Source organism: Fistularia commersonii, chromosome 9 (assembly GCF_037954325.1).
Source record: "Fistularia commersonii isolate RoL2024-O1a breed Wild chromosome 9, RoL_Fcom_v1.0, whole genome shotgun sequence".
NCBI classification, from domain to species: domain Eukaryota; kingdom Metazoa; phylum Chordata; class Actinopteri; order Syngnathiformes; family Fistulariidae; genus Fistularia; species Fistularia commersonii.
Window position 1 is genome coordinate 12,493,550 of NC_141292.1, and position 27,386 is coordinate 12,520,935.

Sequence of the window (27,386 nt, forward strand, 5' to 3'; positions counted from 1 at the left end):
CCTCCACCCTTTATCTCTACGCTTTTGATGCTATATTAAATGTCCCCTGTTTTTTTTTACGGCAGATGAGTTTATTCTATTTAAGAGAAGCATCCCTCAGGTGCTCATGGCAAAAAGAGTCTCTTCTGCAATGACACACATTTTTCCCATGTCCCTCCCTTGTCTGAAAATCCCTCAACATTAGAATCTCCTCTTAACATCTTGACCTAATTTGCTGTCTCCTCTTGCGATTTGCCAGATAGCGTCTATTCGGCCTCGCAATGGAACGCAGCATCCAACAAACAATACCCGCAGATAGAATTAGAAAGTTGAAGCATGCTGCATTTTTTCCTTTTTTTTTCCTTTTAGTTTTTCTCCTAGGCTCAGCCCCTGTAGTAAAAACATATTGAACTCCCTGCATAGATTTATTGGCTTTTCGTCAGTGGTAGGTGACAAAAGTTCCACCCAAAAGTTACTAGGGCTGCATTACATCAGGATTACAAGCAAAGGGGCGGCGTGGCTCAAGGGGTAAGATCGTTTGTCTTGGAACCAGGTGTTCTCGGTTCGATTTCTAAGCTCCTACTAGCCTGTCGACGTGTTGTTGAGCAAGACATTAAACCCTGAACTGCTCCCCTTAGTGTGCTGCTAAGCGGCTGCCCACTGCTTATAGTTCATCCAGGATGGGTTAATAGTAGTCGTAGTAGTAGCAGTAGTCAAAGTTCACTGATGTTTTTCAGCATGGGTAACTGAATGTGACTAAAAATGAAAGGTTTTCTTCTTTTTCTTGTTAATGTTTGGTTGTACAATTAATATTAACTATGTCATACTATGATATAACAACATTGTTACGATGCACACTGGAAAGACTTTATTTGCGTACATGGGCATAAATTAGCCAACGCACATCAGTGACCGAAGAGCGAGAAGTTGGATGAGCGGGAATCGCCACTCGACTTTCAGTCATTCATGATTGAGCCAAATTAAAAGTAAGATTAGTTCATATTTATGGTAAAAGACCTTAGATGTGTCCACTGACGCACAGTACGTCATTATGAAGGAAACTCATCATCAAACTATAACCACATTATCAAATGATCTTATGACAATGCATTATTGATCATAGAAGGCTGAAGTATCTGTTGCGTAACGCCTGCTCGCCTTTTTATGTTGGTTTTATTCACGCCTCGGAGTTCACAGCAGTGGGGGACTCGTATCATTAAAATTGAAGGTGAAAATTTGGGGCCTCGGCATAGCCCTGAGTTGCAGCACAGGTGAGAGGTGGACTAGCTGCTCCTCCGGCTGCAGCCCCTGTAACCTACTAAACCAGCTCAATTTGAATTGTAGTTGAAAGACGGAGAGGAAGAGTGTCATCTGTGCTTATATAAGTTTCTTATATAATCATACATCACACATTGTAGTGACTGGATTATTTAAATTTGAATGTGAAGAGGCTTGATTTGGGGACACTCAAAGGGGTCTCATACTGCAGAGACTGCATCCAAGCCTAAATGGGTTACAGTTTCATCTATTGCTGTAAAAAAAAGACAGTTTCATATTTTTCTAACTTTTTTTTTTGGATTTGAATGTCATTTCCATTCCCTTTCATTTCCCACAAAAGCAGAAAAGCTATGAATAACCAGGCAGGGTTGCCATATTTTTCTACTTAGAATGGGACGTCTCCCCTCGGCATTGCGAAGCGGCTTGGTTACATCTCCGTCATTGATGTACTCAAACTCGTCACTGAGGAATCTGTCTCTACGGTGAGTTGACGTCGCATGCGTAGTTCACCCTGTCACGCCAGGACGCTAAGATTTAATCCTGTGATTCAGTTGTGGCTCAAACACTCAACCTGAACTTTGTCATCACAAAGTCAATTTGTCCTAATATTTATTTCCCGTGTCCTGTTTCATCTCACTCTTGGAACATCCATCCCATATTGACAGATAACGACAGAAAAGCATCGAATGAGTTTTCCTGAAACCGTGGATGAGATTTTGGACGTCTCAGAGGATGAAGGTAGGCTGTTTTTTGCATCATAGCTACACTGTGTTGATTTTTTTTTTTTTTTTTTCTTAAGACCATGTGGGGAATATATCATATGAAGTACCTCCATGTTTTATGTGCATTTTCCTATCAAATACTGTCGATAACACCCCTTTCCATTTGTTTTGTAGGGGTTGCCCAGCTAACGTTAGGTAGGGGATTGTACATATATGTTTGGCTTGTCTGTTCCGATGGCTACCGAACATGTGCGCTCATTGCGATTGCATTTTCTCATTTTCTCTGTGCGTCACTGGTTGTCTTTCTGGTCGGCTATTCAGGTTTTGCACTCAACTTCAGCTCTGTTTGTACTTGTATCTTTTGTCTCTCGTTTTCCCTCGCGATTGGACATTTATTTAGAAGAAAAAAAAAAACAACGATGTAGAGATATGTATCTCATCAGCATGTAGTCACAGCATTTTCCTTTTACCAGAACACATCAGTTTGTGGACACATGATTGCGAGAAACCGGGCTTTTACTTTTTTTTTTTTTTTTTTGCATTTACATGATAAACTGCTGAGCACTACAGTGGTGCAGCGGTTGGTGCTTCTGCCTCAGGTTAACAAGGTCCCGGTCCGATGCCTTTATATGTGGCCCCGTCACTAACTGGCGACCCCACCTCTCACCCAATGACTACTGGGATAAACTCCAGCATCCCTATGACCCTGAATGTAGGTTAAGCCATATAGAGAATGAATGAGTGATTTAGAACTAGTGCCACTAGTTGTATTTTTTCACTTAACTTTCTACACTCATGCTGTTTCCAAGCTGTGAAACTGTGCTTCTCATGGCTTGTTGACTACGTGGCCTTTTCTCCTCTCAAGGGACCCTCAGAATCACCTCGACCTTTACAACAAAGTTGAATCCAGCTTAACTTTTTTGTGCTGTATTTGTCATAACAATTTGATTTTATTTCGTTGCCTGCGTGTTCCCCCGAGCAGCTTTCACCAAGTTTGCGCCTTTACTATCGTTGTTGTGGTTATTATTTAACTATCAACCCCGTGTACTAAATGAGATGTTTTCTCCTCCACCAGTCAGCCATCACCATATGTGATTTCATCTCTACTGAGCATGCACATTTAAAGAAAGCTTCCACTGAGTGTCTTGCAGTTTGTTGTCCGTGCAGTGTTTCAGACTGTCCCGATATTCACTTTTTTGAGAACCCGTTTGTTTTATCTCCTTGGTTTCTCCATTGGCTCTGTATTTGCATCGCTTCAACCGCAGTATCCGAGACTATTGTGTCACCGTACTTTCTGTGGGCTGTCGAAGGTGAAGGGGTTGGAGGGTGAAGGGATGGAAACAATGGTTACACCTCATTCCCATTGTCGCTCATAGACAAACAAGTCACAAAACCTGATTCCGGAATACTATATTTTAAGACGGAGTCAAGAAAATTGAGTTTCAGCAAGCATCAATTTACCCTGTATCCCCCTATTCTTGTCCTTTCTCTATCTAAATTATGTGTGCTGTTTTCAGCCCGTCTTTTGCCGTTCCCTCTTATTTTTGCCGTCCTTGCCCTTTTGTCTCGCCCTAACTTCTCTCCTCTATTCACAGGAGATGAGTTGCTGGGTATGGATGGGGCACGTTATTTGAAACTTGACGACTTTAAGGACCAAGATGAAGACTTCCTTTCTCCAAAGAAGACCCTGAGAGATTTCGAGGGGGGCATGGGTACCACGTAAGTGTCAATCGTGTGTTTGCGTCAATCGCCGCACTGGATTTTTGTTCCTTTTTGAAAACGTCATATTGCCTTTACATGATGAAGATTAACCCTTGTGTTGTCTTGCGGGTCAAAAGTGACCCACTAGCATGTTAAGCTGTAGAAAAAACGCCTTAACCTATTTTTTTCCAACTTGAAATTTTATGACTTTTCCTAAAGAGACCCCATAATTAGAAAAAATGATACTTCTTTTTTGTTTATGTTTCCATGTGGGCTGTACACCACTAGGGTACAAAGATTGTCTTATGGGTCATTTTTGACCCATAGGACAAGGGGAGTAAACACAATGTTAAGATCGCACAAGGGTTAAAATAGAGTTTTTCACTGGTTTGGTTCTATAAAAAAATATTTTATTTATTTTTTCATTTATTCATTCATGATATAATCAAGGGTGTGTTTGTCTTTAATGGGTTAGTGCATTTAGGGGAATAAATCAACCCTGCACATTTTAATAAAGTAGAATTATATTGCATTAACTATATGGGCGGGACAGTGGTGTAGTGGTTATCTCTGCCTCCTCACAGCAAGGAATTGATCTTTCTGTTTCCGTTTCCGGGGATCTTTCTGTGTGGAGTTTGCATGTTCTCCCCCAGTTTCTTCCACAGTCCAGAAACATGCACCCGGTTTACCGCAGACCCTAGATTGAGCAAATGCGTGAATGACTGTCTGTCTATTTGAAGTGTGAAAGTGACATGTGAATGGCTGTTTGTCTCTATTGCCTCATGAGCGACCAGCTCAGGATGAACCCCACCTCTCGCCAAAAGGCAGCTGGGATAGCCTCCAGGGCCGGGCAAGGCTGACTGGATATTTGACATTTGACTTTTCATTGATGTCTCTCTTCCTCTCCTACAGACCGTATTCTCCAGCTATTCCCAGAATCCCTTGTGTGTCCCCTGAGACTGTCCTTCTGGATCAGGTAGGCTTGACGCATATCGGGCAGCAAATGTGTTTGGATTTGTTCCTCGAGCTACAGTATTATAAATGTGGTGTTTTAAATTTTTCTTATTCTCCATGTTCAATTCTGTCACCTCTTTGTTATATTTCTCTTTTCATTTTCTTTTTTTTTTCTTTTTTAATCTGTAATCCCCTCCTGCTTTTCCTTGTCTCAAGCATTTCAGCTGTTTTTTTTTTTGTTTTTTTTTCCCCCACTGTGTCCGTTTCACTGACTTTTACAATTTCACTCTTTCTGCCCTCAGCATACCCCCATCCCTTTGCCCAAGGAGTATGACGAAGACTCCTTGATCCCAAGTAGTCCAGCGACAGAGACTTCAGACAATGTCAGCCCCATGGCCAGTCCAATTCACACTGGGTGAGCAGATTAAAAAAAGTGCCATATTATTACCCATATTTTTATCCTTTATTACAGCTCAAAAGTAATACGATTTTGAGGTGACCTTCTCAATATAACCATAGGAATACTGTGAAAAGACAATCATGAATAGTGGATGATATACTGGTTGATACATTTGATTTCATAGTTTTCCCATGTTGCTGACCAATGTGATTTGCTGCTCTTTGTGACTACCGATGAAGCGATAAAGCGGATCGTTTTACACAAACTATCCCATCCATCTAACGACTGGTGTCGCTGTATGAAATTCAGTTTCCTGGTGAGTTTTATGGTGGACGCTCGGGGAGGCTCCATGCGAGGCAGCAGACACCACGGGCTGCGAGTGATCATCCCTCCCCGGACCTGTGCCGCGCCGACACGCATTACCTGCCGCTTGGTAAAACCTCAGAAACTGACCACACCTCCGCCTCTGGTGGAAGGGGAGGGACTCGCAAGCCGCATCATCTCTCTCGGTCCGTCCAGCATGCAGTTCCTCGGGTGGGTGACCTTGCAGCTTTGTCCAAACGTTAAAAAGCAAATACTGTGACACAGATTCACATTTTATCTAAAGAAATGCTACCAAAATGTGTTGCCACAGCATGATGTATAATCATTTTCTTTTACACTAAACATAATATATGTACATCTATTTGACTTACGTTTTTCATCGTCTACTCAAATACATTGGTCCATTTTATTCCACCTCACTGAGAAGGAAAACCTTAAAAGTGGATCAAAACTTGATTTAAAGGCGGGTTTTTATTTGTTTATTACAGGCCCGTAATAGTGGAAATCCCACACTTTTCCTCACTGGGTCGAGGCGACAGGGAGCTTGTCGTCCTGCGAAGTGAGAACGGCTCGGTATGGAAGGAACACCGCAACCGCTACGGTGACGAAGTGCTAGAAACTATTCTGAACGGCATGGATGAAGGTCAGTGTGATGGATGTCAGCGTCCGTGAGACCCCTCGCTGTTGCGGATAACTATAATCTTGATTTATGATCGTGGGCTTGCAGAATATGAGGAGGAGCGTTTCCTCAGCTATATTACACTCGAGTCCTTTCATATGTTGTAAAAGTATGACGCTTATTTTCATTAAAAAGGAAATATCAGTCCTTATATGATTGTTTTTGTTTCTTATTCTGCCCACGACCTTCCTTTCTTCATCTCCTTTTGTGTCTCCAGAACTGGAAAGCCAAGAAGAGCTGGACAAGAAAAGAATCCGGCGGATCATCTCCACCGACTTCCCCCTGTACTTCGCTGTGGTCTCACGGATTCAGCAGGAGAGCGATCTGGTTGGTCCGGAGGGCGGCCGGCTCACCAGTAAGCTGGTCCCCCACGTCGAAGCCATCTTCCCCGAGACGGCCGTAACCAAAAGAGTGCGACTGGGACTGCAGGTAGGAAGAGCAGTGAAATAAAGAGACGTTTCGGTTGATAGCGACAAGAATGGACAGTCGTCAGTGAGACATTTATAGTTGTTGGCAGTGCAGGGTAAACAGACACTTTACTATTGATCGCAGTTATGAAATATCTAAGTGTTTATATTTTACATTCACAATATGACATCTGGGGTTATTCAACTTTTGTAAAGGTATCTCTTTATATTCATAAATTATCAATCCTACAGGTCCATATTGTATTGTTTTGTGTTGTTATGTCATTTGGAATCAGAGGTTGCACCGTAAAGAGCTTAAGTAGAAGGAGCCTCGGGCAAAGAATGACAATTAGGCCGGACCGCCCAGCAGAGATGTCTGGGAAGCCGACTATCAAACTTAGCTTTATCTGATCGATAACTCGTTCTTGACAATTCAGAGCAGCGGTTTTAGATACTTCATGTTACCCACTGAAGTCTAAGCCGGCGTTTTTTTTTTTTTTTGGCGTGTGGCTCCTCTTGCCTGACGGGGTGTTTCGGTGAATGTGTGTTTGACGGTCATCCGAAAGCACACATACACAAACGAAAAATTTTTGAATCACTTTTGCTGATCATGTTTTTTTGTTTTTGTTTTTATTTTCTTAGCACGACCCTTGCTTGGCTGTGTTTTCCATAACAAAGAGATTCTCAATGGTTATGCACTCCGCATTTCTGTCGTTTGTTTTTTTGCTCACCTCACTAACCATTATTTCAACATTGTCTCTCAAAGTGCTGATGTTACATGAAGAAACTGCATGGGTCTGAATTTTGTTTTGCCTTACACTGCTCTGTTTATGTTTTCCTTTTTTATACAGCCATTCTTCACTCCTCATTTCCCCGATTTAAGTTGTGAGCCACACTGACTGAGCTGATGCACTGATCCGAATTGGGTCAGGTGTGACTTATAAATTGGTTGCATGTGTGAGTATGGTTGTGATTCTGATGTTTCAGTCGTATTTAACCCTTGGGTTCTTTTTCCATTTTGTATTCCGTCTCAGTTTTTAAAGATTTTACCCCGTAGTCCTCCTTTACTAAGTGCATGGCGCTCACATCCACCCTTCTATTGATCTGCACCATTTTTATCCCGCCGTTTTCTGGCGCGTGTTCTCTCGCCGACCGCAGGCACAGCCGATTCCCGATGAACTGCTGACTCGGCAACTAGGCAACCAGGCGACGTTCAGCCCGGTGGTCACGATTGAGCCGCGCAGGCGTAAATTTCACCGCCCAATCGGCCTGCGTATCCCACTACCGCCGTCCTGGAGGGAGAGCCCTCGTGATGCCGGAGAGGGAGACACCACAAGTTTGCGCCTCCTCTGCAGTGTCATTGGTACAAGTTTGTTCATCATCCATGATGAAATCAGACTTTTTGGATGTGATAATGTCATGAAATAAATTTCCCATTTTTGCCTTGATAAATGGACATGAATGACATTCTGAATTACCTTTTCCACCCAGGCGGGACAGCTCCTGCTCAGTGGGAGGACATCACCGGAACCACCAAACTGATGTACGCCAACAGCTGTGCCAACTTTACCACCAATGTTTCTGCAAGGTCAGTTGCAGTTTTATCCCCGAATATATCTTCATGATGATTTTCGACGAATCTTCAAATGTCCCTTATTCCCTTTCCGCAGATTCTGGCTCGCGGATTGTCCTCGCACAGCGGAGGCCGTGACCTTCGCCAACTTGCTGTATCGAGAACTGATGGCTGTGCCTTACATGGCCAAGTTTGTCATTTTTGCGAAAATGAATGAAGCCCGTGAGGGACGGTTGCGTTGCTACTGTATGACAGATGACAAGATGGATAAAACTCTGGAGCTCCATGAGAATTTCACAGAAGTGGCGCGGAGTCGAGACATTGAGGTCAGCACAGGTGCAAGAGAAAATAACTATATTGGCAAGGATAATTTTTGTTTGAGGCGGAAATATGGGCAACAGGAAGACAGCGTGAATCAGATTTATCACTCCAACGTGAAATTGCCGAAACTTCTAGAGCCTTTTGTATCCAAATACTTGGATTTTTTAAGGAGCTATCATTGTAATGGATAGTGTATGCAAGACAAAATACTTCAGTGGTTGCCATTAGTCCCTATTCTGTACACGCTCCTCTCACAACAACTAACTTCATTTCTTCTTTCCCTCCACCAATAATTTTGCACAGTCGTCCCCCAGGCCTCACGAAGGGCATGAGAACATATATATTGGGAAATGTCAATGTTAGGGCTTTCAAGCGCAACAGGGTAGAACTGCAAGTGTCATGTTTTCTGCAGTGAGAAAGAGAGCTTGTGTCCTTTTGCAAGGATTTACGATAAATCACTCACTGGTTCATCCAGTCTGTTACTAATACTTGGACTTTCCCGCAGGTGATGGAGGGTATGCCGCTCCACCTGGAATGTTCAGGGAACCTGGTGCCGATCAGGAAGGCCACGCAGCAGCCTCGGAGTTTTAGCTTCCAGGCCTTTAGAGACAACAGACTACCAGTTTCAGTCAAGGTCTGTTTACCCAGGGAAAAAAAATAATAATAATATATTATACCTGCATCTAAATCACCAGCTCCATATTCTGATCATCATGTGTATTGTTTATACAACCGCAACACGCAGGTTTTTCACTTTAATTTTAATGAACTCATTTGGAATTTTCTATATAGCGTTTCTTCACATTCCGGATTTTAACAAATGAATATCATTTAATTGACTAGAAAATAAATCTGGAGAGGAATTTCCGATGGTCGTTTGTTACAAACTGTACACAAAACGCCAATAATCTTCATGATCTCGGGGAACAAAATCCCGCTTTCGAAAAAAAATATGTTTTGATGTTGAATAAAACCTAATGAAAGCCATAACATCATGACACCAATCGTTTGTAATCACATGTAAAGTCCAGACAATATTTTTTCTTTATACTGAAAAATTACACTTTGAGTGCTTTTCGGTATGATTTCTTTTACCTGCTCAGTGTGATTCCCATAATTTATATGATACAAAATTTATATGCAGGTTCATAAAGATCAAAAGATTTGGGGGGTTTCAAATATTTGTGATGTGCTGATACTGTAACATGATACACATGTGTTTGTCAGAAAATCTTTTTCAAGACTGCAAAAAAGTTAACCCAAAAAACACAAAACACAAAGGGAAATGTTAAATGCATACCTTGCTGATTTTTTTTATTATTTTTTACCATAATTTTCAAGAAATATCAATAACATGCAGTGATGAATACCCCATTGTTGATAATATCCCACCTTAAAGTATATGGTAACTTACAATTCTTGCCGTCCCTTTCTTCCTGTATTACGCAGGTGTTAAAGATGTTCCCAACAATATCTGTTGCTGTCTATATTTTTTAAGGCTGTGTGCGTAGATTCATTTGCTAATCTTGTAATCATTTGTAAATTTTTTTTTTTTTTTCCTTTCACTTATTACGGTTTTGTGTGTCTGAGTCATTATTTGTTTTGTCGGTCTAACTGACCAACCACATCGCCCACAACAAGCAGCCGGCATGTCTGCCTGTCGAATCTCACGGGTGAATCTCTGCGCATCCTGTGATTCCTTCACCTTCTTTGCGTGCTCTCCTACCTCGCGGCCTTGCCTGTCTGTATGTGTTTGTCTCACTGTCTCTCTTTCTCTCTCTCACGGTCACTCTGTTACCGTCTGGTCTGACAGACGTCCAGGTAAAGTGTGCAGGTAAATCTCTCCCTCTGCCTGCTTGTGGACTGCTTTCATCCCTGTATCCCCCTTTCTTCTCCTCCCCAGTTACTGAGCCACATCACAGAAAAGTTGTGGATGGGATCTAATCCTGGTTTTCATCTGTTTTGTCTCCTCCATCTTTTCTCATGTTTTTTTTTTTCCACTCTTCTCCTTTCTTTGTTCATTCTTCAATCTGGCACCTCCTTTTTTTTCTTCCTCTTTCCATGCTGTCTCTCTCTTCCACCTCATTTGTCAGGTCAGGGATAGTACCAAGGATGCCACTGGGTTTTTGTCCTTCCTGCGGAAGGGTACTAAGTATGAAGACGCACAGCATGTTTTGTGCAACCTCAACATCGCCATGCCCCCCTGTGTTAAGGTACAGACATGCTTGCCAAATCCACTAAATAGTCTATGCAACTATGAGCGTACAAAATAGAGATGAAGCTCAGAAATCGTTTTTGACGCCATTGCAAGTTGAGAAAGGAGTCATGAAACTGCGTCTTGCTCGAAAAGACATTTTATTCATGGATGTAAATATCAAACATGATTGGTGTGAAATCATTTTGCCTCAAAACTGGGGATTTCTGAGCTTGATACATACATACGAACATTTGGCGCAATGACAGGAAAAGGAAGGTGGCCAGTTGACATGTCGGGGAAAAGGAAAGTACATATGCTGTATATTCAATAGATAAGAATAAGTAGTAAGGCCAGATGACGAGGAGGTGGGTTCAAACTTTTTTTGCCATGGAGTAGATGGGAATGGAAATGGGATAAGGTTGATTCTGAAGCAGGAATGTCCATTTTTTATAAAGTTTAAACACAATCATGTAAAAGATTGCATAATTGTATATGAGAGGAAAAAAATCATAATTACTGTTTGCTTGGTATATTCTTAACCGTTGTGTTGTCTTGCGGGTCAAAAGTGACCCACTACCATGTTTAGCTGTAGAAAAAATACCTTAACCAATTTTTTTCCAACTTGAAATTTTATGACTTTTCCTTAAGAGACCCCATAATTAGAAAAAGCCATACTTCTCTTTTGTTTATGTTTCCATGTGGGCTGTACACCACTAGGCCACAAAGATTGTCTTATGGGTCATTTTTGACCAATAGGACAAGGGGAGTAAACACAATGTTAAGATTGCACGAGGGTGAAGTGGAAAAATAGTTTATGGTAAGGAATTAGGCGTTTACCAATTGGTGTCAACCAACACATTTTCAGCATTTCACACAGGCATTCTCAAAGCCAAGTGATCTAGAAGTTCGTTGTGGTTTAAAAAACTCAATGCATCACCTTCCAGCCAAGAAGACATTAATTTGAAGCACTTTTTTACACTTTTCACTATAAATATTTGCAGACTTTGGTATAACAGTTCGAAGTCTCCCCTCACAGCGTGAAGGGCTCCGATTTCATTCCCGAAGTTTACCGGAGCCTTTCTTTGTCGAGTTTGTTTGCTCTTTCTAGAACAGTGTTGACTCTGTAGGTTATCCAGCTTCGCTACCAGAACATGCAATTAGTGTAAATTGGTGTAAATTAGAGTGAATGGCTACATAGCGGACAGTATAGTGGTTCAGAGGTTGCTGCTTCCTGCTCACAGGTAGACATTTCCTGGTTCAAGCCTGACAGCAGACCTTCCTGTGTGAAATCTTCATGTTCTCCTGTTTCCTTGCACTGGTCAAAAAAGCAGTGGATTAATTGGAGACCCAAAATTCTTCAGACGAGTGAACGGTTGTATACATATGAACCACTGGGTGACTGGTTCATATGACAGCTGGGATAAGCAGTATAGATATTTAAATCAATAGCTAAATAGCCTTCTTTACCTTTTAGTTTACTGCCGAACAGTTCAGGGTGCGCCTTGCTTCTTATTTAATGCCAGTTGAGATCCTGTGCTCAGGATCAGCTGCATAGACAAAGAATGAATGTGTAAATTAATTCTAAGATTTTATTTACACTGTTCGCATTGCTTTAAGGCAATAATACTGATGGGTTTCATCAGTTGGAGGTGACAGATTTGCTCTGGCCAACTCTGAGATTGACCCATAAGGTAGTCCTTGCTATTGAGTGTCTGTTCTCACTTGTCACATCTTTGCAAGATATTCATTTTGAAAGCAGTATTTAGGTACAGTGCTTAACTATTTAGTTTTTTTAGTGGAACATTAGAAAAGGCTTTGCCCGGTGACTAATTCTATCGCTCAGAGTAGCTATCCCCGATACCTCTGTATGTCATTAACCATAACTCCCTGTCGTCACTTGGAGATTCCACTTTTGAGACCTATTATTTCTTGGCCTGTCTAACTTTTAGACCCATGCACCACAGGGGGGCATCCTGTTATAGATGCATTGTGGGTATTTAGCTGGCTGACTTTGTGTCAAAGAGGGAAAAAAAAAGATTTAAAGAAGTAGCGTTATATTACTATATAAGAAAATGTGGTAAATTATTATAATTCGATTCTGCTCCTTTTATAGGTTGTTGGAAGCGAGGAGCGAAGACGAACACTGACGCCCCTCGTCCTGAGGGAACGCTACAGTGCTTTGAATGAACCGGGTGCAGGTGAGTCCTTCGCCACTTTAACCTCCTGATGTAGACACAGTGCAGGAGGATACTGAGAGTTGCATTGTCCTTTAAGCAACAACCCTTTGCTTTCTACTTCTGCCCTCTCTATTCCCCCCCCTTATCTGTCTCACCTGCACGCATGGCACAGGCATAACCTGGATGCAATACACTGCTCTGAAGTGTTTCCAAACTTTTTTTTGCAGTCCAGGTAGAGCAAATTCTATTGATTGGTGCCAAAAGACGAGTCCCGTATACAGTTTAAAATGGCTCCACGGCACCTTGAAAATTGGCCTTTTTCATTTCGAAGGTGCCGTGGTAGCTATTACAAAAGATGAATGATTTTTTTGTGATGGGTTTGCATGGTGCTAATGTCTCCACTGCGATTTAAAATGGCATGGCAGCAAACTGTTATTATACCTATTGCCAATGGGAATGGGCAGGACCTCACAGTGGAGCTAGACAGAGGAGCCCTTACACTGGACAGTAGTGAATGAGTCACAACTGCCCTTGTGACATCTGGGAATGGGTTTCTAAAGGAGTAAGGTCTTTTCTGTCTATCACATATACGGCGCTGCTACATTGCATTTTGGTGCCTCTGTTATGTTTAATGAATGCTACTGTAGTCGGTGGGGTTAGTCCCTAAATGAACACTAAATTATACACTCCCCGTGAGCATTGAGCTAACCCTGTGGATTATTTGAGCAAAGACAATCCTTCAGCAGAGCAATGGTTTTCTTAAGGTAAGTATCCCTAATAGAAGTATAAATTGCATATTGAAAAAGAGTATTTTTCAAGTAAACCCAGTAGGGAAACAACAGCTCACATGCTTATCAGTAATACAAATGCAAATTTAACACTCTCAGCATTAATTTTGATGCACTATGGTATTATAATGACGATATTTGTCATTTATCCATAATATTTACTATCCAAACAAAGCAATAACTACTCAGTTTATAATCCAGGGAGAGAATGTCCTTTTTTTTGGGGAGAAATCCAGTGAATCACTGTGGATTTGTGTTGGTACCATCGGCTGTCACTTATCTCTGATTCTGATTCAGATTCTTCTTTGTCTCAGCCACAGTAAATGCAATGGAGAGGACAGAGATCAAGATCAACATGATATCTGAACAACTGGGTCTAAGCTGGGCAGGTCAGTTCGTTTGTGTATATATATATATATATATATATAAATATATATACTGCTCAAAAAAATAAAGGGAACACTTGAACAACACAATGTAACTCCAAGTCAATCACACTTCTGTGAAATCATAGTGTCCACTCAGGAAGCAACACAGGTTCATTTTGACTTGTTTTAAGGACATTACATCAAAGTTGGATCAGCCTGGAGTGTGTTTTTACACTTTAATTTTTGTGTGATTCCTAATCCAGACCTTCATGGGTTAATACATTTGATTTCCATTGATCATTTTTGTGTGATTTTGTTGTCAGCACATTCAACTGTGTAAAGAGCAAAGTATTTCATAAGAATATTTCATTCATTTAGATCTAGGATGTGTTTTTTAAGTGTTCCCTTTATTTTTTTGAGCAGTGTATATATATATATATTTTTTTTTTTATTTATTTTTTTTTTTTTTTGATAGCCCATATGTTTATGAAATTTTGATAAAAGTTTTTACTTCATGTCAACAACAGCTCTTTCATATAATCTACAACACGGTGTACAGTTAAAATATATAACTTAGTCTCCTGAAGGCACATTCTATTCTATTCTATTCTATTTTGAGAAATGTATTTTATGTATCAGCGGGTATTATAGCAAATGTGTTCCATGTGTGCAAATGTGTAGCAAATTCCATGTGAGTGTGTTTAAAATGAAACAGGTGTAAAAATGATAAGGGGGTCCAGTTGTTATTCACATGAAAAATGTGTGAATCATTGCGTTATGAAGAGAAAAGGCACTTCATTCATGGGCTGATTACAAACCGTGTTATTTTAAATTAAAGGTATGTTCAAGAAGTTGCATCAAATGACAATTTGTATAATACAATCACAAGTTTACTCATGCTCTGAATAATGCACATGGAATCAGAAAATCCGCATGTATGTTTGTCGGCACACCGATGAAAAATGCTTTGTAATTATTTCTTTTGTTATTTATGTTTATTATTATCAGTTGTAGCAGTAATAGATGTAATGAAGTGTAGTTCTACAGCACAACAATCAGAAAATAGCTCCTCTAGCAAGAGTTGGATCAAGGCCCAGGTCTAGGTCACATTTTACCAAGACCCTGTCTTCATTTAGATTTACCCTTTTCATCCGTTTTTAATTTTTTTTTTTTTCCTTTTTCCCGTTAGAGTTAGCTCGAGAGCTCCAGTTTGGAGTAGATGACATCAACAGGATCCGTGTGGAGAACCCCAACTCCTTACTGGACCAGAGCTCTGCCCTTCTCAGCCTGTGGGTCAGCAGAGAGGGCAAAAGGGCAAAGAGTATGTTCACATCTCCTTTTTATGACCTCAAATCATTCAGCTTGTCCTTGTTATTTCTTATTTGTATGACTTAACATTCCAACCCCTCCAGTGGAGAGTCTGTATATCGCTCTGAAGAACATCGATCGTACGGACATCATGAGCTCCCTGGAGAGTCAGGCGGCGCAGCCAGCCCCCGCGTCTTCAGAGGAGGGTACCTGCCGGCTGGGTGACCGTGACTCCACCTTCCTGTCGCCGAGTGTCATCAATGGTAAGATACACAAACGTGTCAAACTTAGCCCGCGCACGACGTGTGAGACGACGCTTTTTCTGATTTTATTTATTCTTTTTTTGACACTTTGAAGCTGTAGAAATTCAGCAAGGTAAGATCAAACAGCGCGTCCCTTACGTAAATGTGACGTCACTTTGTCATGAAGATTACTAATCTAATTACTAACTACTAGAACGAGTACTCGGCGTCTTCATATCGAATATTACCACTGAGGTCCCCTTTTTACCATCATGATGTGCAGCCGACATCAAAAAATTCAGATTTTTTTTTTATTTCAGGCCACGTCATGCAGAATTTGCATTGCAGAGAGGGGAAATTATGAAAGCAAAAAAATCAGCCTATTTTTTTTAGATTCTTCATTTCATCGTAGCACAATTCTGTGAACTGTTATTATTTACCTCGCCGCTCTGAAAGTGCTCCTGCTTCCCCACGGGGTCTGGGTAACAACCGTTCCACCTTGTCTCTGTTGCTCCACAAGAGGTCACGGACACAAGGCCGTCGCGCCTAGTGCGCAAGCCAAGAGTTATTAGACCCCCGTTTTTCAGAAGGGGTAAGTGGAAGGGATGTTTGGGGTGCATGGTGGTCTGCTGCTCATTCCAAATCGTAATGATGATGATGATGATGATGATGAATCTCAAACAATGTTTTTTGAGGTCTGAGGAATGGTGTCATTCTCCCACCATGAACCCAGCCCTTTATGCAGCATGCACCCACCCCGCCTCCGTGCACTCCTCTCTGGAGTTACATTTTCTTCTGTTACAAGTTTCCACACCTCACTGAGCCCGGAACATGATGTTTTCTTACTCTGGTCACCAAATATGAGAAACGAGGATAGCGTCCACTCCAGCAGACGGGATATAATTTCGAAGCCAAACGACGCAATGCTCATTTGTTAATTCGGAATTTTTTCCACAAATGTTTCCGATTATTTAGACAATATGTGTATAAGTGTAGCCTCCGCGTACGCACATATGTGTGTGTGCGCACATACGTGTGTATGTCTGGGATGAGTACACGTGTTAAAAAAAGCAACACTTAGAGTCAGGTGATAGATGATAATGTGCTCTGGGCCGTCATACCTTGTTTCTATTCTTCCTTCGCTCTGTCTGTCTCTCTTTCTTTCTGAATGAGACGGAATTTCACACGCCTGATTTTTTTGCCTGACCGGCAGCAGACATCAGGCTCTGAAGTTTTGCATCTCGCTCAGGACGACCTCTGTCTGTCCTTCTTCCAGCCTTTTTCTCTGAACCTATGACATGTCATGCCCGACCACCCTGCTCCTCCTCCTACTCCCCTCTCCTGCTCTTCTTCCTCACAGCTCTTCCTGTCCAACCTCTGACCTCATATGACCTCATGTTGAACCTCTGGGCCTCCTCTTGTCATCTATTTTTCCCGTGCTCCTTCCTCGTTCAGTTGAGCGGGGACCCTCTACTCCTCCTCTCTCAGTCCAGCTCTGTGTTTGTACTACAGTTCGAGCATGTGCATGCTGCCTGCCTTTCCGTTAGTGTGTGTTAGTGCGTGCGTGTGTGTGTGTGTGTGTGTGTGTGTGTGTGTGTGTGTGTGTTTGAGACCTGGGCATTACTAAGTAGCAGCTGAATATGTTAGCATTCCAGGAAAGTGAAAACATAGGTGATTTCACATAGATTATAAGTTGCTTTTATTTCCATTTGTCATGTTGGTGTCCAGTTCTTATCAGCACTGAATTTACAAAAGAGGCACCGTAGATGAAATTTAGGACAAATTAGCTTTTTTTTTACCCAGGTCTTCCCAAAATGAGTGCTTTCTTTAAGAATAATGATATTTTGTTGTTTCAAATCCTGACATCTACTGTATATATGCATGGCATGCTTTTGTTGTTTGAACTCTTCTTCACGATGCAAATGTTTTCTCTGTTCAGTGGATGTGTTTCTAACCGCTATATTAACAAAAATATGTCTTTTTCTGTGAAATAAATTGTATTTTTTGTGGTGTTGATTTAATTTCGAATGCTGCGCTCTAACATGAACGGCTCTGCACATAATGTTCAATATATAATGTTGCTAGGAGACTGTTTCTAATCCAGTTCGATTAACCTTTCAAACATTAATTTTGAAAAGAGAGATTTTTTTTTATCATTCACAATGGACAAAATCCAATTGATTATTGAATTATTAGAAATAATTTGCGACAATAGTTTCATGGACACACTTTTAATATATATATATATATATATATATATACACACATTCTGTATATATACATGAAAAACATTGCTCTTAGAGTAATGATGTTCCAGTATTTCTCAAATAAATAATAGGTATTAAATCTATTGTCCCTATAAAGATGGGATGTGTCTGTTTAACTTTTGTACAGTGCCCTCGTCCATGGCAGACAACAGACTCACCTGTGTCATTATCTGAACATTATCTGCCAGCAGAGGTTGTGTGTGTGTGTGTGTGTGTGTGTGTGTGTGTGTGTGTGTGTGTGTGTGTGTGTGTGTGTGTGTGTGTGTGTGTGTGTGTGTGTGTGTGAGACAACTGAGGTTCACTCAGGTTGGGGTGTCAGTGAATGTTTCTGTATTTCAGTGTTATAATACTGTGTCCTCATCTGTGTTCCAGTTTCAGTGCCGGACTGTATGTGAGTGTGTGTTTGTGTTTGTGTGTGTGTGTGTGTGTGTGTGTAGTGATGAGTAAGCAAGTGTTGTGCTGTGTTTCTGTTTTGGTCCGTATGCTTTGACAGTTCCTTTGGAGTTGATTTCTGCATCACCACATCTCGTGCTTTCTACCTGTGACTGCTTGTTTAAGTGGTAGGAATGAAAAGAAAGGCTGACCCAGACTCATTCACCTCATTCAGACTCTCATTCTTCCCTGTTTACCTCATTCTGATGCCACCTCCCATTATTCTGGCCCGCAACATCCCAGAAACACACACGCATGCTTACTCACTATGCGAATGACTTCCATGCTATGTTCAGGTATTGATGAAAATGTCCTATCGCAATAAAAAAAACATACTGTCATTCATAGGTCAACCTGGGTAGACTCAAGTGTCCTAGTAAATAGCCACACAAATAGATGAAAAACAAAAAGAAAGCTATTAATTTCCACAACATTATTTCACTTGACATCTACTGCTCAAATTGGGATGACTGACTCGACAGGTTTCACTGTAAAGACCAGTATAGTGAAAGTTAGTCATTGCATAAATGTCATAAATTCTTGGGCATTTTAATTATACACTGTGTCTACCTTCTAATTTAATAAACAAATAAAAAAAAGATCATTCATTGAAATAAATACGACATGTAACAAAGAAAATCCCTTTTTAGTCATGCAGGTAAAAAAGGTTGATGTATCTGGTTATTAAATAGGACACAATAACATTTATATATGTATATTCGGAATTTTCAATGTTGTGCAAAGATCATTGCTAAAAAAACTTTGAACACATGTGTCATAAATGTTGAATACCTTGTTGAATTACCCTGTTGAAATGTTGAATTACCACACCTTTTTAAACATCTGAACCCCGACTACCCCTTGAGTTGTTTGAAAGCATTGCAGACGCATCCATACAGACTAGATGAGTTTTCAGAAAACTGAGGAGTTCCAGTTGCTATGACAACGACTATCAAGGACGTGACCCGTCTCCTTCATTTCACATACAACAGGCTCAGCAGTTCATGAACAAAATCTATGTGCTCGACAATAGTAACTTCATCCTTATCAGGTACAATGAACCTCATTTCTCTTATTTCTCTACAATTTAAATATTATATCGTAACCTCTAAAATCTATTGCAGATGCTCTGTTGCTTTCCACTTTTACTATTAGCAACGTATTGATTTGACCGTCTATCAAAATTTTATTATAGAGGCTTAGTCTTAAATTCTATATACATTCTACAATGTGTTATATAGTAATAATAATAATATGACACAATAAATTGGCTCAAAAAAGAAAGACTTATCAAGTCAATCAAGAAACAATTATGTAAATTGTTCCCTTTTTTATTGGATGTGAAATTTTGTAACCTGTTTAAACACAAAACGCACAAGGAATAAAACTTGTTGTTTTTTCATTGTTTTTACAATCAAAATTACAGCTAATATATGAAATGATAACAGGAATAATGCCACACATCTGTTTTTTTCCTGAATTGAATGTTGCTGAATAAGTACTCTTTGTCATGCAACATGTTTGTTTACATGACTGTGTGCATTTATTTGTCTTTTGTAGTTTTCCAGCATTATTGCAGTGGATTAATTCCTCTGTCTTGATCTTGTTCAGATCACATTAATGCTTGTAACTTGAGGACATTTTAAAAATGCAGACAAATTGTCCCTTTAGGCGAGAGGAAAAAAGTTGATAAATTAATTAAATCTTATACATCATTGAGTGTGCGCATCTGTGCGTGCGTGTGTTTGTGTGCGTGAATGTGTAGACACAGTAACCTTCCTTCGGATGCCTGAGAAATAGCAATGCATGACTTTGCAACGACAAAAGAGTAACTTGCATTTTGAACGGGCGCCTGCAAGTTACTGCTAACTCTCACTAGCGCGGAATTTATGTGACAAGAGGCGAGGCTATGACAGAAATGTTTCAGCGTGGCTCTGGCATTTGCATCACAACTGCTGGGATATCATAGAAAAAGATTTTCCAAATGTAAAACGATAATGCATACTGAATATGCAGATTTTTGGTGAAGTTTGCCTTGAAGTGCAGAGTCATTGCTTAGCAGATTGCCCATCGGAAGATAACAACACGTGCAGATTCAGATTTGTGCGCTGCGCTGACGTCAGAGTGAAAGTACGCGCCACCCCTGAGCTCCTAGCACCGTTGTGATGACGAATGAACATGGTGCCCCTGAAACTCAATATAAAGTAAGCAATTCTCTTCCGTTGAGTGAAACTCAATGTTCAATGTACGGCAGATTCACTTCCTTTATATGATAGCAAACCGATTCTTGCACAATTCACAGAGAGCAATGAATCACCAGACCTTTTCGTCCCCCGATCACCTCACTCCAAAAGCGTCCGAGTTGGAAAATTCAAAAACACTTCCCCTTCCAGAAAAAGGCAGAAATCAGTCCAAATATTTACAAATGAATTAGAAAATGACCAAAGTTATCCGTCAGTGGTCTGACTTATGAATGAATGCATGTATCGAAGGAGGTTTTAATCCTAAATGAAATGCCAAAACGGCAGGTGTTCAACAAGGACTGACTCCGGTCTCTTTCTGGTGCATCGTGACGGGGCTGAGCCCGGTTGATCCTTCAAGGTCAGCACCCAGACAATCCCCCCATCCCCTCCTGGCTGTGCCTGCGTGGTGTTAGTCTTTCTCTTTCTCTTGTCTTGCCCATGTTGCCCTTCCAGGTTATGGGCTGGTGCAGGAGGAGCTGCTGTCCCCCGCCTCTATGCAGTACAGTTTGCCTTCCCCACTGGGCGTGGAGCCCTACTGGCAGGAAGTTTCCAGTCTGGAATGTGCTCCCATCGCAACCACTGAGGAGGACACGCTCATGGAGATGTCAGACGTCCAAGTTTGGCCAGCAGGGGTCAGCCCTTCACTGGTTACAGTGGAGGACTCGTCATTGGAGGGAAGCAGTCGGGCCGATGACTCTGAGGGCGCCACGCTCTCCCTCCCCTGCAGCTTGGGTCGCCCGAGTAGTGGCGCCAGCGGGGCAAGTGGCTCTATCATGGAGTTGGAGGAGGAGGAGGAGGAGGAGGAGGAGGAAGGGGAGATTGAGGAGGAGGAGGCGCCACAAGAGCCAGCGAGTGGACTGGCAGGAAGAGATAGAATAAGGGCAAGCGGCGCCGTTCCCAAGGTCAATCTAAACGGCCAGCCAGGAGGTCAGAGGTTGGATGGAAAGCAAGGGGAGGCTCTTGCAGCAGGAAGGGGAGCAGGAGGTGGAAGTGTAGAGCTAGCTTCAGTGGAAGGGATTTCTGTTGTTGCAGGCCAGCAGGTGTATTCCCAGCGGTGCGAGACGTCGGGTCTGAGCCGACCCCTGGAACGCAACGGAGAAAACCGGTATGTTACCCTTTGAATGCAACACGATACCGACCCGCGTGTGTTTTTCCACTGGCCCGGATCAAAAAATAAACCCATGCTACACACTACGTCACATCTCCTTCTTGAATTTTGATTTTCAGGTTAGTTGGAGGCGGTGCGTTTCAACCATATTTACCAGACAAGGACTCCCTGCTGGGCTGGGTGGGTACAGTGTCGTCGGGATGTGACAACAGCAATCCGAGCTTGCGCATGGCCCCCGAGGCTCTGCTGACCCCGGTGTGTGTCACCATTACTCTCATGTGCTACATGTTCACTTCCAACAGAGAATGAAGCCCCTTCAGGAGGTTGAGGTCCTGTGTGCAGTTTGTATTTTGCTCGAAATTCACATTAAATTTTCTTTACACAGAGAGAGGAGGCTGCCGATGCACAGTTCGTCGGCGATCACGGATACGGGCTGGCCAGAAGGGTGAGTCCGCCATGGTTTCGTCGGCTATATTAAGCCGGTCTCGTACGCTAACATTATAAACCCAAGGAGGAGGTGCTGTCAGGTGCATCAATGGTGACGGCACAAATGGTAATAACAATCACACCTCTGAATGTTTTAAAACGTTATCGTCCCCCATGAGCTGATACAGCACAAATCCAAATGTAGCTCTGAGGTCATCGTCACTGAGAAATAAGTGAGAATAATAAAGATGCAATAAATACTTGGATGACAGAGAAACGCTATCATCAGCATCTGCATACAAATCAAAAACATTGCTTTGAATACCAAAGTAGTACTTCAATAGATAGAAGAGTTATTATCGGAGTGGCCAGTGAATCAACCATGATGATGATCATCCAGGGAGAGATTAGATAGTTTCCTGCTCTGATTCCAAATAGAGGCTTCAGCATTGTACCAGTGCAAGTGTTGTCACCCTCCCTCCTCCCTACATGCTCCAGGTGGGGATGGATGTGAGAAGGGTCGCTCAGAAAAGTGCAGCACACTAATATGTGAAGAGTTAAACACTAAAATACACATACGACTAAGCCCACAAGGTAGGGACACACAACCTTGTGGCATTTGGATAGACAAGGCTGTGGCCAACTATTGGATCGATAGAGCGTGATTATCTCATTCAGCTCCAATTATGTGCAATCAATAGCTACACTCAGGGATTTTAGTGGAGTTTAAAAGGAACTTATCTGTGTTAATGATGTCCCCTTTTGTTTTCCAGGACAGAAAAGCCACTGCCAAACCATCCTCCGCAAAAATGCCACCAGTCCCGAGAGGAAAATAAGACAGAGTGGCTAAACAACAAATGACACAGAAAATCATCCTCAATGTGTGACACACACACACACACACACTCACACAAACAGAAAAAAAAGAAGAAACAGAAAAAAATGTTCAACTTGTAGTTTTATAACATTTGTAAATGATCACCTAAGGCATGAGGATTCTCTTTTTTACAAAAAAAAAAAAAAAAAATAGGTGTCTGTTTAAAAAAAAAAAGGAAAGAAAAAAAAGCAACAAAACGTGCTTCCTGTGAAGTGTAACCGCATGATAACTGCTGGTGCATGCCCTTTGACCTTTTGAACTGTCGATCTATTAACTGAAGGGGTACAAGGTGCAGGGCTGGCCCACATTTGAATCCAGGGGCAACTTCGAGGACCTTATTTCCCTGTCTGGATTGTCGGCAAGTTGAATCCAGCGACACTGCAGCCTCACAAAGTATTTTCCCCCCTCAAAGGATGACAGTTCACCACCAAACAATGCTTTTTCTCATCACTAGACCCTTTTACTATCTATGTGATATATGCACTGTATGCTACATGGACATGTGTCGCTGTGTGTGTGCGTGTGTGTGTGTGTATGTGAGAGCGAGTATGCGTGTATTCTCTACCGCATGTGTTTATGTTGTTTTGTTTTTGTTTTTTTTTTTGCTTCCCGGCTTTGCGCTGAGCCCTGCTCCTGCCCCTCGTGATGTGCTCAGTGCTAAAATGAGAAAGCAGCTGCGTTCCTCCGCTTTTGTGAGCGTCCCTTGCTGAAGTTGTGTGTGTGTTGACGTCATTCCCTCTGGATGAACGTTGCTTTTTAGGTTTCTTTCAGCAAAACCTTCCCGTTGTGATATTTACCATCATTTGGCTTTTGTAGGTCTGAATATCCTAACCATTGGGTTTTTTGGGGAGTCACATTCTCTTCAATAATGGGCAGATATTCTTTGACAACATTGTGCAGCAGCTCTCCAATGCAAATAGTGACTTTGTTTCTCCCCTGATACCACGTCCACCTTCTTCCATCTTTCTTTTCTTAGTGGCGCACGCCATCTTGTTTCACTTTATCAGTAGCTTCTGTTAATATGCAAGAATCTCACGGGCCGCTATCCGCGCTCCTGATTTCTGTTCACAAAAGCTGCAGATCCTCATCGTTGAATTTGAAACATTAAGCGAATGAGAGTGAACAACGTTTGAGGATACAGTGATTCCGAGGGTTCCTGGTCTATCAACGTATACCTGTACTAAAGCATATTGTGGGCAGACAGGCAGCACTGTGATTGTCTTATTATCACTGACCCCAGACTCGTGAACTGTTATGACATATATCAAAACACAAGCACACTGACACACAAACAAACATGCTCCTACGCCTCATAATGAAACAGTTATTACCTGGTCAGAGAGTCGGATACTCTTGAAATTGCAAAAGCAATAATACCTTACAACAAGAAGGGAGAAGGTGGAAACCAGTTGAATTTGACGGAGACGTGCAAAAGACTGAAGCGGAAATCGGATCTGGACAAAGAGCTGCACCATGTCCGATGGGTACCACTGAACTTGACGTGGCAGAGTCACGGAGGACTGGGACTGAGGAGGCCAGGAAGGGACTTTTTTTGTTGTTTTTCAGCACTAAACGTAGCAAAATATTAAACATTATTTTAATTTACATTGATAACTAATGCAGAGTGTTGCTGCTGTATGGAGGAAACCATCTCCATTTTTAATACTTTTCTTAGTAAGTAAATTCTTTAAGGGTTTTTTGTGCATCACACATTTCCAAAATACCACAATGAGAATTGCTGTCTTCATCTGTGAAACACGTTTTTTTATGCAGAAACCTAATAGCCGCACTACAGGAGTCACGCCATATCGAAGTAGCACACATCTGAAAATAACTACACAATATTTATCCCATAAGTACTGTAAATGCTACTGTAGCCTGAATTAGCAAGACAGAGTGAATGGATGGATATAATTGTTGCACATTACATGATACACATTTTCCATGGCCTGTACATGAGAGCCTCACAGCAATTAATTACATATCATGTTTTCCACTGCTATTCCACTCAGGTTTTCTGTTCTGCTATGTCAGAATTATTATTTCATTGTATTTGTATTTATTTCGGTTTTGTTTTAGGGCTTTTTTGTGTGTGTGGGGGTGGGGGGTGGGGGTGAAGAAAGCGTTTTTTTTTATAGGGTTACAATGAAGGAAGATGGTTTGTGTGCTCATGTTTCTGTGTGTGTGTATGTTTCGGGTTTGGAGTACTTCATTTCAAATTAAATGAAAAAAGATTCGGTGTACTGATCATGAGATGGATCACTTTGCCCTCCTGCAGAGGCAACATGTTGAAAACATGACAGAGGCCGCTGGCATGTTTTTGATTATTTGTTTATTTCTCTTCATTGATTCACAGTGAGCAACCAAGAAAATGAATCCCTCTCCAATGAAAATCAGCATTGCCTCATTTCGCTCCAATCATTGTCCTGCATCAGCACGTGGAGAGTTTGGAGGAAATCGTAAATTAATGAATCATCTCTACCGCTTATCGGGGGGATTAAGGAGTACATGAGGTTTGAAGTCAATCCTAGCTGGTATTCGATGAGGTACGCTATGGACTGGTCAGCAGGCTAACACAGGGCCATGTATAGAGACACACATCAACAAAAAGCTTAGAGTCCCAACTTTGACAATTGTGGGAAGAAACAACAGAACCTGAGCAGAACCCTTGCAAGCACAGGGAGAACATGCAAACTCCATGCAGGAAGGCCCTAGTTGGCAACTGACACACAAAACCTTGCAGAACATATTACAGAGATAACTATTGAAGTCATTATTTCTTTGGTTTGAATTATATCAAATCCAACTTTTAATCATTTGAATATGTATCTAAGATATTAACATTATTCAATATCTTATTCTCCATGGTAACTCTTCTATGATGTTAACTTTCCAGGCTGAATGGGGGACACAAAAGATGTAATATTTGTGCATTTAATGAAAACATTTGATTCATATTTTTAAGTTTGGTTACACTGCTGACTGGCCACTATAGAGTTCCGGAGCGCGAAGGATTCATTTAAATCAAATAAGATTAAGGTAGTACTTAAACTGGATATAGATCGCATATCAAAACAATGTATATTTACATCTGGTTATTGTGTAACATAATGTATTTAACTGCTTTATGTTGTGGAAAACAGATTTTTACACACATCAGATTTGCTGTCATACTGACATGATGATTTTGAGTCTGTTCTGTTTGTGCTGTATCAACAACGTGTGTCTGTGTGTGTGTGTGTGCACGTACGCGTGTGTGCATGAATGCGTGTGGGCTTGTGCGTGTGTGTGAATGCGTGCGTGCATACGTGTGTGTGTGTGTGTGTGTGTGTATGTGTGTACATGTGGTTCCAAACCCAGCTGGAACAGGGGGATCATGAGAGAACATTTTTACAAGGCATGCAACTTGAAAGAAAGTTTAACCAATGACAATGTATTTTCAAGGGTGTTGTAAAATTGTTAAGAAGAGTAGAAATCACGTATACTTCTTTAGAATGGATACATGGCAATGTAAATGCAATATCATACTCCTCTATCCTAAGGAATGCAACTGCACACATGCACAAACTAGATGTTTTTTTAATGAAAATATATGTATAAATATATGACAAAAATATATTTAATGAGAATGCTATGCACCCTCTGAAGAGATATTATGGATGTTTATTAAGCATTATCTAGACTAGGCCAATACCCACATCATGGGGAATGTAGAGGCTTCGTAGCTATGACCACTTGTTTTTCTTTTTCTTTGTAATGTTCTGGAAAGAGGATAAACAGACGTGAATATGTATACAATCCTTTAAATCAGACTCATTCTGACATGAAGATATGTATAGTTCGTCTTACCCTGTACACCAGCTCAAACCATTTACAAGAATTAAACAAAGATGTGACATTAATGCTGTGGACTGTTTTTGAAATATGGTTTGACATTTCGCCCCTTATTCCCCAATGTATTGATGTGTATTCTGTCTGGAGGTTTAATATTCACTTGGTAAAAATAGAACAGTTTTGTCAGCTAAAACAAATCAACTGAACAAAGTTACACACTCACACACACACCTGTGTGCACGCATACACACAAAAATTAATTTGAAACAAGAATTACCTTTGTCATTTCACATTTGTGCAGACTGTATGCTCGCTTGTATCAAAACTAATATTTTGGCCCATTTGACCACAACTGTTGAAAAATGAAACAGTCAACTAACAGGTGAACTTCAATAGAACAGCAACAATAAATGTTTTTTTTATAATTCAAATTAACGTTTAGGCACTTAAGGACATAATTATCTACTTGCTTCAATATCAGTCAATTATCCATAACATGTGATACTTATTTATGTGATTTGCCAATTGTTTTGCAGAGCGAAACTCTGTGAGTCTAATTGTAAGCAGACATTTATCTCAAGTATATTCTTGACGTAAGACCCCAGTGACTGAGCATTTAACTAGTGCATGTTGGTACTTCCACTGAGTGCTATTTTGAATTGAATTGAATTGAATTGTATTTTGAATTATTTAGTTGACGTTTTCAGGGGAACAGTGGCGCCGTGTGGACTGTATGGGTAATGCATCTCTCTTTTCCGTAAGCATTTTTGAGTATTTTTGA

General features: G+C 41.2%; 1 protein-coding gene across 5 annotated transcripts in view; it reads left to right on the top strand.

Annotated features, from left to right (window-relative positions):
• Window positions 1-26,673, top strand: part of ank1b (ankyrin 1, erythrocytic b) — a 72,403-nt gene extending 45,730 nt beyond the window's left edge. Inside the window, exons 21-43 of one of the 5 annotated variants that reach the window (XM_086152518.1) lie at window positions 1,647-1,739; window positions 1,923-1,995; window positions 2,154-2,174; window positions 3,575-3,698; window positions 4,593-4,656; window positions 4,937-5,049; window positions 5,344-5,568; window positions 5,847-6,001; window positions 6,255-6,466; window positions 7,603-7,807; window positions 7,936-8,032; window positions 8,115-8,343; window positions 8,844-8,972; window positions 10,432-10,551; window positions 12,649-12,733; window positions 13,815-13,889; window positions 15,058-15,189; window positions 15,281-15,439; window positions 15,939-16,010; window positions 20,814-21,465; window positions 21,588-21,723; window positions 21,854-21,913; window positions 22,668-26,673. In XM_086152518.1, the coding sequence (XP_086008644.1) occupies window positions 1,647-1,739; window positions 1,923-1,995; window positions 2,154-2,174; window positions 3,575-3,698; window positions 4,593-4,656; window positions 4,937-5,049; window positions 5,344-5,568; window positions 5,847-6,001; window positions 6,255-6,466; window positions 7,603-7,807; window positions 7,936-8,032; window positions 8,115-8,343; window positions 8,844-8,972; window positions 10,432-10,551; window positions 12,649-12,733; window positions 13,815-13,889; window positions 15,058-15,189; window positions 15,281-15,439; window positions 15,939-16,010; window positions 20,814-21,465; window positions 21,588-21,723; window positions 21,854-21,913; window positions 22,668-22,730 (3,294 nt within the window). In that variant the 3' untranslated portion in view covers window positions 22,731-26,673. The remainder of the gene's footprint in view (window positions 1-1,646; window positions 1,740-1,922; window positions 1,996-2,153; window positions 2,175-3,574; window positions 3,699-4,592; window positions 4,657-4,936; window positions 5,050-5,343; window positions 5,569-5,846; window positions 6,002-6,254; window positions 6,467-7,602; window positions 7,808-7,935; window positions 8,033-8,114; window positions 8,344-8,843; window positions 8,973-10,431; window positions 10,552-12,648; window positions 12,734-13,814; window positions 13,890-15,057; window positions 15,190-15,280; window positions 15,440-15,938; window positions 16,011-20,813; window positions 21,466-21,587; window positions 21,724-21,853; window positions 21,914-22,667) is intronic. The other 4 variants (XM_086152521.1, XM_086152522.1, XM_086152519.1 and 1 more) reach the window with 4 other exon arrangements.
• The last annotated feature ends 713 nt before the right edge of the window (window positions 26,674-27,386 follow it).